The 19,713-nt window shown below is 41.2% G+C and overlaps 3 protein-coding genes across 7 annotated transcripts; all 3 read left to right on the top strand.

Annotated features, from left to right (window-relative positions):
* The first annotated feature begins 154 nt into the window (after positions 1–154).
* Positions 155–3,515, top strand: manea (mannosidase, endo-alpha). Of its 5 annotated transcripts, none has more exons than XM_034125105.1 (6): positions 155–267; positions 385–419; positions 829–1,441; positions 1,994–2,103; positions 2,229–2,305; positions 2,466–3,515. In XM_034125105.1, exons 3-6 carry the CDS (start codon positions 937–939, stop codon positions 3,097–3,099), a joined length of 1,326 nt encoding a protein of 441 aa, XP_033980996.1. In that variant the 5' UTR covers positions 155–267; positions 385–419; positions 829–936; the 3' UTR covers positions 3,100–3,515. The 5 variants fall into 5 exon arrangements, with proteins under 5 accessions (XP_033980996.1, XP_033980988.1, XP_033980979.1 ...); XM_034125097.1 differs by having other exon boundaries at positions 385–435; XM_034125088.1 differs by having other exon boundaries at positions 155–288; positions 385–435.
* Positions 3,516–4,800: 1,285 nt separating this feature from the next.
* Positions 4,801–11,206, top strand: fut9a (fucosyltransferase 9a). Its single transcript, XM_034122574.1, has 3 exons — positions 4,801–5,115; positions 6,940–7,186; positions 7,489–11,206. Exon 3 carries the CDS (start codon positions 7,497–7,499, stop codon positions 8,577–8,579), a length of 1,083 nt encoding a protein of 360 aa, XP_033978465.1. The 5' UTR covers positions 4,801–5,115; positions 6,940–7,186; positions 7,489–7,496; the 3' UTR covers positions 8,580–11,206.
* Positions 11,207–16,133: 4,927 nt separating this feature from the next.
* On the top strand, positions 16,134–19,447 carry fhl5 (four and a half LIM domains 5). Its single transcript, XM_034123246.1, has 6 exons — positions 16,134–16,207; positions 16,388–16,568; positions 16,793–16,967; positions 17,839–18,008; positions 18,244–18,430; positions 18,600–19,447. Exons 2-6 carry the CDS (start codon positions 16,407–16,409, stop codon positions 18,749–18,751), a joined length of 846 nt encoding a protein of 281 aa, XP_033979137.1. The 5' UTR covers positions 16,134–16,207; positions 16,388–16,406; the 3' UTR covers positions 18,752–19,447.
* The last annotated feature ends 266 nt before the right edge of the window (positions 19,448–19,713 follow it).

Here is a 19,713-nt window from a genome sequence, read left to right as displayed (position 1 = left end):
TGTAATACACCTCACCAAACAAATGGGGGCGACACGTATAATTCTCATTCAGTAAAACTGCTCCTCTCATTGTTGTTGACGCAGCTCTAACATCAGATTCATATACAACATGGATGTGTCGCTGCCACTGCGCATGCGCTGCTGAAGCATTTGTAGATCTGCAAACAACCGAGCCCAGAAGTGCAGGTTGTGTCCCGTCCTCTGCATCTCTCATATCTCTTACAACGAAATATTTAATGAAGAGTCGTCCGAACTGTGAAGACTGTAGTTGAGTATTTAACACTAGAGGTTTTATTTCAATTAATAGAGTTTTATTACGAAAACAATTTAAGTGGTGTCCTGTCGGAGGATAAAGCTAATATTGTGTCACCATTGTTATTCTAGGCTGCTGTTGACAAGTCTAAAGTTCATCGATATAGGTATGGTTGAAGTCTGGTAAGTTTAGTAAATGTGTCTTTATGCATCGCTAAACTGTATGTAAGAAGCTTTTGCTGAATTAGTACATTTGTTACTATACTGTACGTTCTGACAGCACTTCCGTCTTGTGTGTAGTCATTTAAAACAATGTAGCTTCGTTAGCTTCGTTGTGCCTCTTTAATTCACTGTTTTTTAAAGCAACTGTTTTGCAATTTAAATCAACAACCAAATATTGGATTGATGCAACCTCTTACATGTAAGCATTTTGCTGCCTAACTTAAAAAAGAATTACATTCTGATAGTATTTTTTCTTTATTTTCTGATATTTTTAAGGGCAAAGTTGAAGAGTTTTTAGTTGCAGCCATTTCCTTTTGTAACACACTTAAATGCATTGTTTTCTCAAACCTCCAGGCTGAACATTACCTCACTCACAGAGTATTGATGGCATCCTGTTCAGCTACAGTCCCTCACTGCTGTCTCAACAATGAACTGTGGAAAGCCTCAAGCACTGACTGAAGAATGGCAAGGTTTAGGCGCAAATCTTGCATCACATTAATTGCTTTGGTGTTGCTCGTGCTCATAGTAACAGTGGTCTTAAAGGCGCTGACACCTGAGGACTCTCCGTTCGACAACCCTGTCGGTGAACAGCCGGTCCCGGAAAGAAGGAATGACAACCAGATCCAGAGAGAAAATGACAATAAACTTGTTCAGAGCAAAATGACTGACTCCGCTCAGTCAGACAAACTGGAGGCTGCACTGAGGAAGTTCCCTCCTCCAAACTACTATCTCCATGCCTTCTACTACACATGGTATGGAAACCCCAAGTTTGATGGCAAATACATCCACTGGGACCACCCACAGCTGCCTCACTGGGACTTAAAAGTAGCTCAGGGTTATCCACAAGCAAGACACGTCCCACCTGAAGACATTGGGGCCAACTTCTACCCCTCTTTAGGGGCTTATAGCTCCAGGGATCCCGCCATCATAGAGTCCCATATGCAACAGCTACGCACAGCAGCCATTGGTAAGATTAACATTAAACTGAACTTAACTGGAAAACAATTTAACATTCTCACCTGTCTTTTTCCAATGAAACCATCACTGTGTTCACATCTGAACTGATTCATCCACATTAACAGCTAGAGTTTCTTTGTGAATATCATTATAAAATCCAGCATTTCTGCTTTGAGTTGCATTCATTCAACCCTATAGTTTGATACATTATGCAGTGATTATAATTGGCAGGTTTTACAACATTTCACAGTTTTGTTTTTTTGTTTAGGGCATCACAGTGTACAGTAGTCCTGCATCTACAGTAAATGATATTGCCTTTTATCTTTTGAAACTGATTATATTTTTTTGATGGACCAACATTTAAAGCTGTGTTTTCACATACATTATCCATATTTTGACTGATATCATGAAAGATGATTATCTCCATGTTCACTTCTGCCCCATCTGTATTATTCTAACAACACATTTAATATCACTGCAGTACATTTACTGATGATTAACTAACTTTATTCACAAATGATCTCAGTGCTTCCTTTAATGTTTAAAATGTTTTTTTTCTCAGGTGTCCTTGTTGTGTCCTGGTATCCTCCTAATATGGGGGATGATAACGGTGAACCAACGGATGACATTGTGCCTTTGCTGATGGAGGTTGCACATAAATACCATGTTAAGGTATGTATGAGGAAAGTAGTGAGTTTAGTAGCCTTTTGTTTTGTAGTTATCAGCAAACTAAATATTTTGTTGTAGTTCCCTAAAATCATCAATATTTTGTGATGCTGTCATTTTTGTGTTTACAGGTAGCGTTTCACATCGAGCCGTACAAAGGAAGAGATGAAGTCAACATGTTAACTAATGTCAAATACATCATTGACAAGTGAGTACATCTTTATCGTTGTCAGTCAAATGTCAGCACCATAATCTCAAACTCCCTCTGGAAATGTTTCTCGATCAATAATTCTAATGTTTCTATCAGTCATTTTATTCCTTTGACATTTGTATTTCTTCCCTTTTTATTTTGCGCCTCCTCTTCTCAGATACGGAGAGCACCCTGCTTTCTTCAAGTACCGGACAAACACTGGCAAGCTTCTTCCACTCATCTATGTGTATGACTCATATCTGATGAACTCGGAGCAGTGGGGCAAACTGCTCAAACACACAGATAGTAACAGCATCAGGGACACCCCGTATGACGCCATCTTCATCGCCCTGCTGGTCGAGGAGAAACACAAGAGGGATATCCTAACTGCAGGTTTTGATGGTGTCTACACCTACTTTGCTACCAATGGGTTTTCCTATGGGTCCACTCAGCGAAACTGGGACTCCCTTAAAGCGTTCTGTGAAGATAACAACTTAATATACATTTTAAGTGTGGGCCCCGGGTACATTGACACAGGCGTTCGACCCTGGAACTTCCAAAACACTCGAAACCGCATCAACGGAAAATACTACGAGACCTCTCTGAGTGCTGCGTTACAAGCCAGGCCTGATTTCATCTCTATAACATCTTTTAATGAATGGCACGAGGGGACTCAGATTGAAATGGCAATACCAAAGACAGGTCAGACTGTGTATATGGACTACCTGCCCAATAAACCTGCAATCTACCTGGAGATAACTCGCAAATGGGCTGCCATATTTGGTGGGGAGCGACGGAAATGGCAGGATTGATCCCTGACTAAAAGCCATAGCAAATGTTAGTTCATGGTTGTATAAACTAAATGAAGTTGTAGTTGCAAAATGCACGATAAAATGCAAATGATGAATAGTTGTAGGAGAAAAGCTTAATGATTTCGAAAGTCACAGGCCATTGAACTCAATTATCATAATTATGGCTGCAGTGATGTACGTGAATTATTTACACTTGGGTAAATTATTGTTAATTTAACTGATGTCTTATTTCTAATGTTTACACATCCTTGTGTATTTTGGGAATCATAACTTAAAACAGCATGTTTTCTCACTGACTTCACCGTATCCATCTACAACTGTTCGTAGGCATGTTATGCCCTCCTGTAATCTGTGCCTGCATTAAACCTTAGAAGATTAAATAAAGTGTGTCCTGGAAAGAAAGGAAAGTAAACAAAGCAATCTGCCAGAACAAATCTGTCGCCTCACTCTGCTCCCAACTCTGCCTTAGCCCAAAAGCAATAGAAGAAATATCACAGCGTAGACCTTGATATTTGCAAAAATAATAACAAAAATCTAAGACGACAACAATGGGATGACAGGACAGCAGTTCGGATATTTTAAGATGCACAGTGCCCAGAGCAAGTGCAGGGAACATTTAGAAGATCTAATGGTTGGAATCTTTTTTTGTTAAAAATGTTTAGGAATGGTATTTACACTATTCTACATGCCTGTTAGCTGTTACACATTGTCATAACGGCTGTATGCGTTAACACGTAAACACCTTTCTGATTACATTTTGGAACTTCCCTGCTGTAAAAGTAGCATTTCCGTCATTATGGTAGTGTTTCTGGCCACCTCTACACTGTGATAACCATCTGGTTGCTCACTCTGTCTGTTTTGTGGTGCCGAGTAAGCAGTGTACAGTAGGGTCAAATGGTTAGATGTGGAAGGGTGGTCAAATGAAAGGCATTGAGTTGCATCATAGGAATTGGAGGATCCAGTGTTTTTGATGATATCTCAGCCTCTGCAGCTTTGATTTTGACCGTTGTTCTTCTTAAATGCGTCTTGTAAAACCTGCAACTTTATGGAAGGGCAATAATAAATTGCCATTGTGCCCCTTAAATTATTTGTAATGAGCCAATATGCTTAACTCGTTATGGTTGAATGGTGCTGATGGGCACATTTGGAAGTGCCTCTTTGTGATTTGTAAAATTACAACCCACCTTACTGTATGTGCTGACACATCAGTCTGTCGGCTATGTCATCAGTTGATTAATTAAATGAAAATGTTGTGAAAATGTGCATAAATGGCACACTTAACTGGTGTTTGGTTTAGTAAGTGGTTGTGGTTGACAGGCGGTCATAGTTCAGCCCTTGGCTTATCGCTTTACATGACTAAAAGGCAGCCGTGGAACAACACAACCATCCCATTATTACTGATGTCAGGTTAAAGAGCCGATACAGGCCAGGGGACCGGAAACCTTTTCATCCGCAGCAGCACTGATTCACACGCTCATTCAAAGGAGAGCCTTAATGATAGAAGTGTAATATGCACTAACGCTAAATCTCAGCATCCCAAACACACACACACACGCACACGCACACGCACACACTGGAGATCCGCCACAGCCTGCAGCTGCATTGACGGTAAACAGAGCAAGGTAGCGCATGGGCAGCCAGCAGGGAATTATTCCACATCGCATCACATCCCAGAGCATACATGGCGTCCTCACACACGGAGCTATGAATTTTGTGTGCAGGCTGACGGGGTAGCAGCCAATTATTTTTATTTTTTTTGCAGCCATCATTCTTTGCGTCGGTGTGCAGCAGCGGGGAAGATTCAGCGCACATTGCTACAGTAGGTATATTTTTCTGGATCAAGACGATGGATGAGTGCTCATCCGGATCTATTCCTGCAAACACAGCGGACGGGCGAGATTTTTTATTCCAAACGCATCCGCATCTCCCGTATGTTGCAAGGTGTCTTTGAAAAGGGTACGGACCTCTGGGGGAAATGAGAAGAAAGGTCTATTTTGACTCACGCCTGTCGAGATGGTGAGTGAAATGCATGGCTGTCTCCCCCCCCCCCCCCCCCCCCCTCCCTGCACCCCCATGACAGCAGCGGTACCTGGTTTTGACGGAGAATCATCACCAGCTAATTAGAAATGATCTCACTGTAAAATCACTGACCGGTGTTTTCCTGTGGTGTTAATTTTACATAGCGTTTTTTACATTCTCAATGCACTGTTTCATACTTTAGTGGAATATAAAGGTTTCTCTCCACTGTGATTTGTATTTAATCGTACACTGCACACTGTGTTTTGCATCGCACATAGCCTACTGTACATTTTTCAGCATCCTCCTCCACGCTTTTATTTATATTCTGCGCGTTTTCGCTGCGCACTGTCTGTCAGGCAACACATGAAATATTCCAGTGAATTTCTCCATATTCTCATCAACTCAGATGCAGTGTTATGTCCAAAGACAACCATTTTACAAAGAGTGCCTCGACTATAGCATCTCACGTTTTTAAAATGACCTTCAGTGCTCGGTGGCTGGAAATTAATTCTCACCTGGGATGGAGTGTCCCTTTACAATCACTCCTGTGGCCTTCCCGGCAGAACACACATAAATCAAAGGGAAAATAAGGGGGGAAATGTCATGTTCTAGGAAATGTGGGCTCTTCTTTGGCCCTTTAGTCTACCTGATACTGACACTACACCATGGGATTTGAAGCATCCCTATGAATGATGCTACCTAAATCTGTGGTTGCGTTTTTTTCTGCCTCTCTCCAGTCATATCTAACGGCTCCTCGCTGCAGACTAGGCTACTCACCCATGCGGTGCTCTTTCTGTGTCCCAAATACATCACAATGCATTTGACAAAACCCCAGTTATGTTATTTAAAATGTAAATGGATGTTTGAGCTGCACGTGTCTCACTCTGCTCTCATTTGTTGGAGATGGGAAAATAAGGACTGTGTGAGAGCCATTACCCTCTCATATCAATTTCTCTGACCTCAGCACCATCACCATGGAGACACTATAAACTTGACCACACACTGCATATTTAATAGCCATGATTTAGATCTGTACTGCACTACTGTACACTTGAGCCTCTAAATCTACCCTGTGTTTAAAGTATATGATACCACCACAACCACATGAAGGTATATGCATGCGCTGCATCCACTGTAAAGCAAAGAGCTTATCACTGCTGCTCCCAGAAAACATGTTACATCTCTCTAAGAGGATTGGCTTACATGAAATTGTATTGATACCGAAGCTTTTAACAGGAATACACTCATCTGGATCTGCTTCATGTGGCATTTGAGTGCTGATCTGTTTACCTTACTCACAGATGGGAGATATGAAGAGGTGCTGTCATACAGCCAATATATTCATTCCATATTATGTCAGGAGGAAAATCAAGTGTTGGAGCTTGTCTCATTGTTTTATTTGCTGAAGTGTGTGAAAAAAGTCACCTCTTGATGTCTATTTCTGTGTATGGCTTCTTTATGCCAGATGCAGGTGTGTTTAGCCCCGGAGAGCTGGAGAGTCGGGGGGCTTTCTACTCTCCTCAGCCTTAAGATGGCAGCATTCTCTTACAATACATAGAATATGCCAACAATTAATAACAGCTTGAAGCTTACACCCATGCTTTACAATCACATTTGAAATAACATTCATGATTAATTGGCAATTTGGCAATAACCGTACTGTTTTCCTTTTATTTTCCATCTTATTTAAAATAATAGTTTGTGTAAATCAAGCATATCTCTCCATGTTCATGCACAGAACCTCACTTGTTTTCTTTGCTGATGTTCAGTCTCTCCAGCTCTAATTGATTCTCTCAATTTTCTCTCCCTGCTCACGTAAAGGAGGCGTCATTAAGAAGACCTGTGCATTCAAGATCAAACGCACCTCATTAGATCATTCAGGATCATTGTTAATCTGCGTAAGAGCAAAGGAGCATAGTTGAGCTGTGACCTGCACTTTTTTTTTGTCTATGAGCACTGAATCACAAAGAAGATTGATCCCACCGTCGTCCCAATGTAGGAACTGCTCCCTCCGATTCCCACAACTTCTACTCTTGCTTGGATTTCAGCATTCAGTTAAATCCACCAGGTTTGTATAATAATACATCTGAGAATGCAACACAATTTTCTTCATGAGTATTGATCCAAAGCAGTGGGTGCCTTACGCACGGCAGGGTGCATACTTATAGATAACAGCAAGAATATGAACACTGTTCACATGCTATTTTTAATTGGGGCACAAATGATGTTTAGTGTCGATGACCCAGTATAATAGACATCATTAACACATAGTGCTAATGGGCAATACCTGTGCATGATTAGGTGATTAGTCTGGATGTCGATTCCTGTTGATCCTGACTTTATTTGTGTTCTCTTGTGTGCCCTTTCCAGGACAGAGTATGCCATCTGCACCTTTCCACAGAATCCTACGACCCCTTCTGCTCGGCACGTTCATACTGGGATGCTTTGTGACTCTGTTTTTGATGTATTTTAAACCATCCACCAGCTGGTTATCAGGTCCTGTCGAGTCAACAGTATCCACAGACCGGGAAAAGAGCCTCTTCTCCACCAAGAGTGATAAAAACGTGACCACCGTGCTGATCTGGCTCTGGCCTTTTGGACAAACCTATGACCTGGGCGTGTGCAGCTCCCTATTTAACATCGAGGGCTGTTTCATCACCGCGGACAGGAACTTCTACAACAAGTCAGATGGGGTCGTCATCCATCACAGAGACATTTGTACCGACCTGTCCAACCTGCCGCCTGTCCAGCGACCATCCTTCCAGAAGTGGGTATGGATGAACTTGGAGTCGCCATCGCACTCCTCCCAGCTGCCTGGGATCGAGAACATGTTCAATCTGACTCTCAATTACCGTCAGGATGCTGACATTGAAGTGCCTTATGGGTCCATCGTAGCAGCGGAGGGCGAGGAGGACTTTGTCCCACCCAGCAAAGACAAACTGATCTGCTGGATTGTGAGCAACTGGAACCAGGACCATGTGCGTGTGAAATACTACAATGAGCTGTACAAACACATTGAGGTTCACGCGTACGGACAAGCCTTTGGGGAGTACATCGCTGACCAGGACTACTTTCCCACCATCGCCAGCTGCAAGTTCTACCTGGCTTTTGAGAACTCCATCCACAAGGACTACATTACTGAAAAACTGTACAACCCGCTCTCTGTGGGGTCAGTGCCAGTGGTTCTCGGCCCTCCCCGGCAGAACTACGAGAACTTTATCCAGGGAGACGCCTTCATCCACGTGGACGACTTCACCTCGCCCAAGGAGCTGGCCGATTACCTGCTGCTCTTGGACAAGAACGAGGAAATGTACCTCAGGTACTTTGAGTGGAGGCGGCACTTTAAAGTAAAGAAGGCCTATTTCTGGGCAGAGCACACATGCCTGGCTTGTGATTACCTGCGTAGGCACAAGGAGTACAAGGCATTCAATAACCTTGACAAGTGGTACTGGGGAGAATAGTGCTTTGAAGGGCTATGCAGTGCTTGTTTTGATGTTAAAGGCAGTGCTTTAAGATTTGTGTCCTTCAGTTAACTAGAAGGTTCATTACTGTTCTGTCAAGAGCTCCCAAATGATGTTTTTCTATTGGTTCAGTGGCCCAGTGAGACATCCATCTTGTGTTTTTATTATTATTTGCAAGCCAATTTTGCTACACCGTACTTTGCCTTTTGTGTTATTCATTTATTTATTTTTGATGAACTACATCTGCACTACATGTTTTATTGTTATTTCAACCCATGTTTTGCTTAACATGATGACATTTGCTGCTATTTTCTTACGTTTTAGTTATTTTATTAGCATGAATGCTTGATTGTATGGATGCTCCTGTATGACAGATGGCTTTCATGGTGCAAGGTTATTGTTTTTTTTTCTTTAAATATCACCTATCATGAAGTGGGACATTTGAATAGTGTTGGCTGCAGAAGGAGACTGACGTAAAAAGTACAAATATTTATGTAATATTTATTCAAGTAAGGCATTATATGAAAAAAACAACAACAATCTCATCTGTGCTAGTGATACAGTCACCTATGCAGTGTTTACCGAACTCAAATGTGAAAGTAGTTCAATTGTGTCATGTACATATTGTGTATTTTTGGAATTATGTAGCTGTCATTTCCCCCTACATAGTTTTCATTTGCACTGCTAAGCCAACTGTTATCTTTCGTTACAAAATGTACAGTAAGACAGAAGGACATTGTGTTATGTGGTTGTAGACGAGATATGGTGATCATTACCTGTTCTCCGACAGCAGACGTGACTCTGCTCTGTGAGAGGGAGGTTACTATTTTAATCCTGTTGTGAATTGTTCATTATCACATGTGATGGTGTCACAGTGATGATGATCGTACAATACAGGGCCAATACTGTATTATGAAACTCCTAGACACCTCATTATGTTGCATTCAAATGAGATCTTTCATTTTTAACCGAATACAGTGATGAGAAAGAGCACAACATTAGCATATTACTGAAGCAATTTAGCTGTGTGTACTGTACTGTCATCCGCCAATGTGACATCAAATATTAACACTGATACCTTCAACAATTTCAAGCCGATGTTACCTGGTGAAGTGGGTGATGATCAAGATCATAACAGATCAGATGAGATCTGCCCACGTTTGCAACAATGTGAAAGATGTGAAAAAGATAACTGCGAGTTTATCCTTATAACTGTCTTTGAATCTCCACATTTCAGAGTTGTGTGGGAAGTGAGAGTTGCATGTGAAGATGTTTTCTGGATTTATTTTTGTTTACACTCCTGTTTACAGTTTTGTGGCTTGCCAGACAGCCTACACCACTCAAGATCACACAACAAAAAGCATCAGCATCTGTAGATATCCCATTCCTTTTAAATGTTGTAAGAACAGCCAATCCACTGAACAATGCATCTCAACAGCACTCAGCAGCTATTGACATGATAGTTACGTTTTTACAGAAACAACTGTGCAAAACCAAGTTAACATTTTATGCAAGATGAGCCGTTGTCTTCATGGTCAAAGTACTCAAACATTTTTCAGGTTATTTTCATTTCTTTACTGTCAAAGGGACCATTCATGTAAATAAGGATGAATTCAATTATTTTTCTTATTGAAAATGGTTCTAAATGCCATAGAGAAACCTGTATATAAACCTTGTTGTGAACTGAATCACCATCTGGATCAACCATACACCGAGGGAGCTCAAACAGACTTTGATTTAATGAAGTGAAACAATGTGTTGTATATATTTTTAATGTTTAAATCTCTTTATAACATACAAATGGTGACAGGCAGTGAATGTGATTTCGCTGTGATGTCGGTGCTTTGAGAGGCTGTGAATGAAGGTGAAAGGAGAGAGACACTTGAAAAGAATAACCAGCGATGGAGACAATGGTTTTAGTTGTGAGGTCTCCATCAAGGGAGGCCATTTTACACAGAAGGTTTTTTTTCTTTTTTGATTAGGCGTAATCCTGTTGGCATGACCTAATTGAAGAATTCGTGCCAAAATGCAGCACAGATATAGCACTTTTATTCATGTGGAGTGGTGTGACTCACTGTGCTGGTGGCTGTCTTTAGATGGAGCTATTGTGAGTTCAGAAACTGTCATCCTAGACTTCGACTGTCCCACAGATTAACTATGAAACTGCCACTCTAGGTTTCATATTGTACAGTCAATGGTTTCTTGTCAAATGTGGTCGGTGACTTTAAGAACAGAATATTTTTTTTCTTTGTGTTGTCTGTCTCTTTCATCCTCTCTCTCTCTTTCAATATCTTTTGCACAAAATCAAACATGGAGGAGCTGAGGCTTCTCTGTCCCCCGTCTCAGTCTGTGAGTGTGTCACAGCAGCAGAGTGAATCAGAAATCTCTGAATACTGACCAACCTGGCACTGATTTTGCCGGAGTCCTGAAAAAAACACTGTATACGAAATGTTTGTGTGTGGTTGAACATGGCGATTTCTTCAGAAATGCTCATTTTCTGCCAGTTCACTGAGGGAATCAGTGAGTCAATCAGTACAAGTTTTTTGCCAAATCATTGTATTTTGCCAAATGTTGTGTTTTAACTGTAGATGTCTGATAGTGTCAAAGAAAATAAAAGTAAGGACAAATGAGCAAACATGAGTGGAGCATACAGAATTCCTTTGAGACATCATGATGAAGGATTTGTTGGTACATTTTTAGAAAGAATCTTACGCTGAAACCATTTTTCCATCACAAACTGATTCTAAAAAAAACACAAAATCTGAAACTACATCAATCCTCATCCTAAAAGGACGTCATACAAACTCATTTGTAGTCCAGAAAGCGCTCATACCCCAAAAAATGTGACGGATGCTGTTGTTCTTTTGCTACCCTTTATGTATTAGTTTGACATTTTTGGAAATACACTTATTATTTTTGCTTCTTTGCTTTCCGGTCACGAGTAAGATGAGAATAATGATTCTACTTCCTTAAAACTTGAGAACAGTATGGATCTAATTCAACATATATGTTATATATTGTAGGTGCAATTCCATCTAATGTACTATTTTAGCATTTCTATCAAATATAATTTATGTTGGCCACACTGTTCCCAAATGTAATGCAGGCAAAAGTATAAATAGCTATGCACAAGCCTTGATAAGTGATTGATGAGAGAGAGGAGAGTGTTGTGTTGGTTACGCCTCGATCCTCTGGCTGTTGTTAGTTACCCCATATCCTCACTAGCTCTCTGGTATTTCCAGTCGTCTCTTCCACCACACAGAGATGACACATGTTTGTCAACTGCTTCTGCTCAAATAATCCGTCCATGTCATTTGGGGATTCATGTGAAAGTTCAGGTGGCAGGCGGGGATTGTCCCTGCAGTTTTTCCGAACTCAAGACAGTGTCACTGACATCCTGATGTCAAAGGTGTGTCTTGACAAACCAACAGTGAATTATATCCTGACATTGCAGTTGCCCTCAGATCAACAAAGCAACAGGCCATAACCTCTTTCAGCTAATCGTTTTGGTTTTTCCGCCTGCAGCTTTACTGTTTTGGTTCACTTTAACCGCTCTCATAGCATTGTTTTCGGAAGCTACCTCAGCTGTTTTCAGGTAAATGTTCCTAAAAACATACTGTACAAAATACCTCCGCAGATTCAGACTAAATTAGTGACTGCTTATACCAGCACAGCTCTATATGAGGAGACCAAAAACAGAGCTAGAAGAGAGTGAATATTGGACTAAACATTAATCAGGGCCAGCCAAGCATTTACTAATTTGACCACTCATAGCAGATTTAGACCTGGGTCCCAGAAAAAAAAATTATGATAATGATAATTTCAGCCGTCCAGGAATCCTTTTAAACCACCGTTAGTTTAGTTTTTTGTTGTCTTTTATGTGTTATTTTAATTAAACACACAAAGAATTCAACATTTGAGGAAATACATGATTTCATTTTATTTTTGATTATATTCCTGCCATACTAATGTTTGGCTAAATCTGGAAAATGTTCGGTAAACCTGTTTATTTGTGCTGCACTATTCCTAGGAGGTTTCAGTAGAAGGCACTGGTTGAAGTTATTATTAGTGGAAACGTGTCCTTGAAAGCAGGAGTACAATTTAAATATTTTTGGGCTTTTTTTCTCTGAAGCTCTCTGAGGTTAATTAAAGAGTGGGATTTTTCGAGGAGCAAGCATGGTAGAATTTCTCTTTTTTAAATTCATGATGCTATTTCTGTGTTGCAGGCTGTGAATAATGGACCAACATTCTAGGTTTAAATTTCTTATGTAGGTGAAATATTGTGGTATGCTTTGTTCTCTGGCTTCCACCCAAAGGTAATCAGGCGCTTCGTCTCTACATGGTTAATCCAAATACCACAGAATCTGTGGGCTGGGAGGAGGCGAGGAATCGAAGAGGAGAACATTTGGGTTGTGCATTCCTAGGAGTAGAACACTTTCTCTCCTCTTAAGTATTGCAGATCAAATATCTGGCGATGTGACTTGTCTTGTCACCCACTCGTACATGACTCATTTTGCCGAAACTGGCTAGGAGAGGGGGGCCGTACCCAGACGTTCATAGGGCCTCCCTGTAGGGGTGTAAGGTTTGGAGGGATTGTGGATTTAGTAGATTGTATCTCCAACCCCCTATGTGACTATCCTGTTCAGTCCAAAGCGCTGCGTTGAAAGCGAGCTCTCCACGATGCAGGAGAGTACTGAGGCCTGTTCAAAGGGGCAGGTTTGTGTGAGTTCTCTCATTAACTCCCAGAGCCGCCCCTCATCTCAACTTAATGGATGCCACTTACGCTGTCATCACCATGCCAACCGGCTGTCAACTCTGGAGCGGCGAGGCTTTTGTGCTTCAGAGAGATGCAACTGTGTCGCGTTGATCTGTGTCAGTGTCCAACAAGTCGCCACCTCAAAGGAGCCACCAAAGTAAATGCCTCTCTTCTTCTCTGAGATAATTTGACTTGGAGGTGGAGGGGGGGGGACAGTCAGTGCCACATTATTGTAAAGACTGAATACATTAAGATAAGAGGACACCCGAGTCCAGGTCATATAAAGGCCTATTTATTGGGGCTGGACAGGCCGCATACGAAATCTGTTGGCAGCTGCTCAGAAGTTGACTTCAGAGGATTAAGCGGGCAAAAAGGAATACGCAAGATCAGCAAGCTTTTTACTCTGCGGAGTGGGCACAGTCTGGTGTAGAAAGTAAAAATCCGGGAGACAAAGACCTCCACTTGTTATCTATCAGGGTTGTAATAAAACGAAAATCAGGCATGCACAAATGTAGGTTATCACTGATAGTATAAATACAGTATACTATGCCTGAATCTCTGCTTGAACATCCAGTGAATAACACTGTTGAGCTACAAATGATTTGTCAAGACTGTCATTTTATGTTAATACACTTGAAGGGAGAAGAGTTTTTTGTTTGCTGATGAATGTAGGTCACCTCCACCCCTGGCTTGACGTCACATGACGACAGACGCGCTGTGCAGCAGCCACCAATGCAGCGAAGATTAGAAGCTTTTTGAGAGGCAATGACTATATTTGCCACAGTTAGCTCTGGGTTTATTTAAGGTCGGCATGCTTTTGTGATTTGCATCTGCTCATCTGGACACCAGCAGGGAGCAAGGGTACAATACAGGAGTAACTTAATCCAGACCAGCAGATGACTCTGTGTAATCCGGCAGATCCACCTAAAATAAATTAAAACCTGAAGGATGGCATGATATCAAATCAGAAATATTTCCTACAGCGAAATGTGTGACATGATATGGTTTATTTGGTGCTGAAAGCCTTACATAACACGCAGCTCGCAGTTAAAAAATACCACAGTCTTACATTATTCCTAAATGGTTTGTAGTTGCCACCTACATACAACGCAGGCCCATGTTCCAACATCCGTCCAAAAGTGGATTGCATTTTATTTATTCACAAGGGTTTAACTGTATATATACATATCTTTACAAGGAGTGTTAGTGAAAGAGAAAAGACAGACTTCATCTAGACAGAGTAGCATTCCTTCAGCCTCATCCCTGTCGCTGACCTTCCTGTGTGTGTGTACGAGGGATTAGGCCGTGGGATGGACTGGTGGTCTTCTCAGGCTATTTTTATGAAGTTGTCCGCCCCCTGATCCTTTTGGAAAACTGATATGAGCACATGTTCATAGATTCAAATTTAATTAGGCAGCTGTCAGTCATAGATGCTGGAGAACTGGGATTTGTTTCAGGTTAGAAAGGACAGTTTCAGGCATCGTTTTTTAACACCTTCAACAACATTGATCCAATATGACATAATCACATTACCAAAAAATATAAGGGTTTGTTTTGACCAAGTGTTCGTGTTAATGTTTAGATTATTGTTATTTTCCCAATGTTTCAGGGTTTGGTATTGTGGCAAACTGTTATAATTGACTCACTTAGATGACAATTCTTATCATGTGTATTCTTCACAATGGGTTTATCTTTGTACTAACAGTACATTTGATCAATCAGTACTTTTAAAGTTGACCCAGTTTTCTGCCTGTGCTATATTGACTGGTTATTGGTCTGTTAATGATTTAGCCTCTAGGGGCAATCACCAATATTGCTGGTTCTCCGGTGCAGCCAGCGGATATCCGGTCCAGATATCCTCTTCCATCTGCTGGTCAATGTTTTGAGTTAAATTAGCAAATTGAGACAAGTTGGAGTTGAAAGAAAAAGTCTATAATCAGATTGTTCCAAAGAAGCCAGGTAGATAAAAAGCAACATTTCTGTCTTCAAGTGATAGCTGGTTGGGTTCTGAGATTGCATTTCGGCCAATTAGTTCTTCCTCTTTTGCTCTCGACACTCACTGTTGAACACCATGCAACCAAAGCCAGCTACAAGCAAAAAACTGAATATTTTTAACCTTGTGATTTGTATTGTGTGTATCATCTTTTGATACAGAACAACACACTAAATATGTATTTTTAATGAAATGACAAGTCCATTGTTTTCGGCAGGATGGTCACCATCAAACTTTAATGTCTGTTCCTCCTCCATTATTTTACTACAGATGAATTGGACATCCACAGCCCGCAGCTTACCTCTTGAAGTGCTGCCAATGCTCTCTCAATAGCAATAGTTCAGTACCTGGCAGACACCAAGCTGCTGGCACCTATCATAAGCCATCTGCAACTGCTTGTTCTGTAGCTGCCACTGACAAAGGCCTTAAGTGCGTCCAACACGTCAGCATCCAAATTGCCGAACATTGGCATTAATATACAAAGTGATATTAGTGTGTGAAAAGTACAAATATTGTGTTTATTTATGGGACATTGATAAAACAGTTGGGCACTGATATTCATTTAATTGTAGAGTGTCATCTTTTAGTCCTAAACCTGCATTACACATTGTTTTTTACACATTCCCTGAATGAACAACAATGATTGAATCGGGCGTAGCGCTCTGTGCACCATCAGCTCCCTTAAAAGGTGCAGAATGATGTAGTGGAGCATGTCCATTCTCCCCAGAGATTACCGCTAATAAGAGGGTTAGTATTTATAGAAGATCCCCCCCCTTAGTGGATACCCCTAATCCTGCCTCACCCCTTTGCCTCCCTGCCCCATCGCTGTGCCTGGATTGTTCGCTCTCTGCAGTCCAACCTCGCCACATATCAGCCGAGGTAGAGACTACTTTAACACAGCACTGCTCAGATTCTTTTGAAAGAAGCGAACAATTGCTTGGCCTCTTTACTTGCTTGATGAGAGGGGGAGATTGCTTGGACTATTAGAGGGCACTTTCAATCTTTCATACATTTCTTCATTGTCCAATTTTTCTTCCTCCTGCTCTCTTTGACCTACAGCTAAGAAAACCAAACAACAATGTCCATCATGGAGCGTTTCGACTGCCATTACTGCAAGGACTCCCTGCTGGGGAAGAAGTACATAATGAAAGAGGACACGCAGTACTGCACTAAGTGCTATGAGAACCTGTTTGCTAACTGCTGTGAGGGTTGCTCTTTGGCTATTGGCTGTGACTGCAAGGTAAGGAGGGGGTTGGCTTTGATGTCAGTAATGTCTAAAATAATAACGTATGCTATTTATTTATAATATCATCTAAGTGTGATTAACATTTGAATGTGTTTAAATCACATTTTGACCCGTGAAAAAACACAAACTCATTATTTCTACAAGAACGTCCTAATGAATATCCTATCTTACAGAGTTTCCACAAGTAAAATAAATAATGTGTTAAATATCAACAACAGGACATGTCCTACAAGGATCGCCACTGGCATGAGAAGTGTTTCAAATGTGCGAAGTGCAGCCGCTCTCTGGTGGAAAAGGCCTTTGCAGCTAAGGATGATTTGTTGCTCTGCACTGAATGCTACGCCAACGATTATTCTTCCAAGTGCACCAGCTGCAAGAAAACCGTCATGCCAGGTATAATGATGGCGATCAATAGGGTTGATGATGATAAATTAAGTTGTCGTTTTGTTATACACTGAAGGGGGCAAAAAAGCATTGAAGCATAAGTCTCTAAATGTCAAGCTATTCCTTTAATTACAGCATGATTGACTGCACTGTGTGCTGATTAGTTTGCTAAACCGTTTGTCAGTACTCAGTGGTTATTGTAGCTATCTCAGTTCATTTAAACATCATTTGGACAATTTATCTAATGTTGGGATGTACGTGTACACGTGTGAGTGAATTAAGGTTAGTAAGAGACCGATATTGATTTAAAGAGTGAAGCTCAGGTGAGGGCAATGAGGTAATTAGGCAGGAGAGCAGGCAGGTAGCTGATTGGCTGGAAAACTAACGAGGCTGATTCAGAGCATGTGTGTAAATGGGTAAAGGTGCAAAAGGCAGCACAGGAATACAGTAGAAAACACTCAGTCTAGTCTTTTAAAAAAGGAAAAAGATCTAAAAGTTGGGATTGAAAGTTTATTCTTGACCGTGGAAACAGTTTATCACACAATCTTCCTCAGTCGATGGAGTTTGCCCAGTTGTAATGGAGATTCAGATGTTGACATTTCAAAAATGACTGAGTGCTTTAAGGACTTTCTAACAAATGTTGGCTTGTATATGTGTGGAAATAAGTGCAGAAAGAAATTGCCTACAACTAATTAATATCTAAATATAAACAGTTAAAACCCTAGACAGTCATGCCATTTTTTCCTCCCCAACAATTGTATCCAAGATAATTAAGATTGTCTACTTCCTACCCATGATGCAGGGCTATTTTTGGGCCACTCTGTGTTTGTGTCATAGAGGTACCATATGCTGACTAAGCTGCTCTGCTCCCCTGTGCCAGGAGCCCGTAAAATGGAATACAAGGGGAACAGCTGGCATGAGACCTGCTTCCTGTGCCACCGCTGCCAGCAGCCAATAGGAACCAAGTCCTTCATCCCAAAAGATAACGGCTACTTCTGTGTGCCCTGCTTCGAGAAGCAGTTTGCCTACCAGTGCTGTGCTTGTAAGAAGGTAAGGTTACATCTAATTGTAATTGACCGCTGCAGTCAATCCCCCTGACTGTTGTTTTAATCTAACACTCACATCGATATAGATCGAGTATTTGGAGGATGAAACCCTCTTTAATGGTCTTTAATACATGCACACAGTGACATTTGACCTCTGCATTTAATCCATCCTAGTACTAGGAGCAGTGTAAAAAAGGTGCATAGTGTCACTCTCACCCATGGATTTGTGTTACCTTCAGGCCATAACAACAGGTGGAGTGACCTACCAAGACAAACCCTGGCACCGTGAGTGTTTCCTGTGCATCAGCTGCAAGAAGCAGCTGCCCGGTCAGCGCTTCACCTCCAGGGAGAACTACCCCTACTGCCTCGAATGCTTCAGCAACCTCTATGCAAAGAAGTGTGTGGGCTGCACCAAGCCCATCACCAGTGAGTCATTGCTGTGCTCATATTTTCATGCACTCTGACATGCAGTTTTCCTTACTCATAATCACGGCCTTTACATGCATTTGTGTAGGACTTGTCAGGTTAGTAAGATGAAGATCTTGCATTAACCTGCACATTATATCATTCATGTATCTTTGCTTGATGTGTGCAGGTCTGGCAGGAGCCAAGTATATCTCTTTCGAGGAGCGCCAGTGGCACAGCGAGTGTTTCTCCTGCGTTCAGTGCTCCGTGTCGCTGGTGGGCCGCGGCTTCCTCACCCAGCGAGACAACATCTTGTGCACCGACTGCGGCAGGGAGAAGTGACCTTTCCATGAAAAGGTCACAGCTTTATCCGTAAACCAACAAGAGCTCCTGTTCTCCTTTGCATGCCTGGTCTATAAACAAACTCTAAATGTCAGGTGCTTATTTGGGTCATAAATTACCATTAGTTCTCTCACGTTGCCCACACACAAAAACTTGGCTGTCTCCATAAGGATAGACATATTTCTTTAATGTTAGGCTGCCATTGCTCCACGGTTGATGAATGTTCTCTTTGTTTGTTCAAATTAAAACTCTCAAAGAAATCTCAAACATTTGTTTGTTATAGATTCTTAGGAGTTAGGATTTTATACTTTTTTTTGTCTCGTATGACAGTAAACTGAATATCTTTTGGATTTTGGCATGTGGATCGGATTTTAAAAAAAAAAAAGGTTTTGAAGATGTCCCTTTGGACTTTGAGGCTCATTTTAATTAGTATTATCTTACATTGAATGTACAAAATAATAATTTGTTGATTTATCCAACGATCAACAACATAATCACAAGTTTGATTCATGATGAAAAATAATTGTTAGTAGCACCCCCAAAATATGCTTTGCTTTTCCACAGGTCTGATTTTGATTACACAGGTTGCTGCTGTTTACTTACTGTGATATGTTTACCTGGATAAATGTATTCACACTGCAGAAACATAACATTATGCATGATTTATGCTTATTGGTTGTTCCAATAAAGACCTTCCTGTGGATATCATTCTAGGCCTGCTGTTGCTTATTCTAATATTTCTTATTCTGCTTCAAAGACACCATCCAGAGGAGGAGTCTCTAGGTTAAGGATGGGCACAAAGTTCAACGTTACAAATATAGCTGTGATGGTAGGTTTGAAACCACGTCTTTTTACAACCATCACTATTCAGACAATCATTGCTGAAAACAAACCTCAAGCGTGTTTTTGTTGCCTCTTGACCTCATCACACCCAGCTCATTCATGTTGTCAACAAACCGAGA

The sequence above is a fragment of the Trematomus bernacchii genome, unplaced genomic scaffold (genome assembly GCF_902827165.1).
Source record: "Trematomus bernacchii unplaced genomic scaffold, fTreBer1.1, whole genome shotgun sequence".
NCBI lineage: Eukaryota > Metazoa > Chordata > Actinopteri > Perciformes > Nototheniidae > Trematomus > Trematomus bernacchii.
Note: the sequence above shows the minus strand (reverse complement) of the source record. Positions and strands in the feature narration are given on the sequence as shown.

Excerpts from the sequence above, each read along its gene's own strand:
- manea (XM_034125105.1), top strand. The coding sequence starts at position 937 with ATGGCAAGGTTTAGGCGCAAATCTTGCATCACATTAATTGCTTTGGTG. Across the intron at positions 1,442-1,993 it reads GCTACGCACAGCAGCCATTG|GTGTCCTTGTTGTGTCCTGG; the intron begins GTAAGATTAACA and ends TTTTTTTCTCAG. Across the intron at positions 2,306-2,465 it reads GTCAAATACATCATTGACAA|ATACGGAGAGCACCCTGCTT; the intron begins GTGAGTACATCT and ends TCCTCTTCTCAG.
- fhl5 (XM_034123246.1), top strand. The coding sequence starts at position 16,407 with ATGTCCATCATGGAGCGTTTCGACTGCCATTACTGCAAGGACTCCCTG. Across the intron at positions 16,569-16,792 it reads CTATTGGCTGTGACTGCAAG|GACATGTCCTACAAGGATCG; the intron begins GTAAGGAGGGGG and ends TATCAACAACAG. Across the intron at positions 18,431-18,599 it reads CTGCACCAAGCCCATCACCA|GTCTGGCAGGAGCCAAGTAT; the intron begins GTGAGTCATTGC and ends TGATGTGTGCAG.
- fut9a (XM_034122574.1), top strand. The coding sequence starts at position 7,497 with ATGCCATCTGCACCTTTCCACAGAATCCTACGACCCCTTCTGCTCGGC.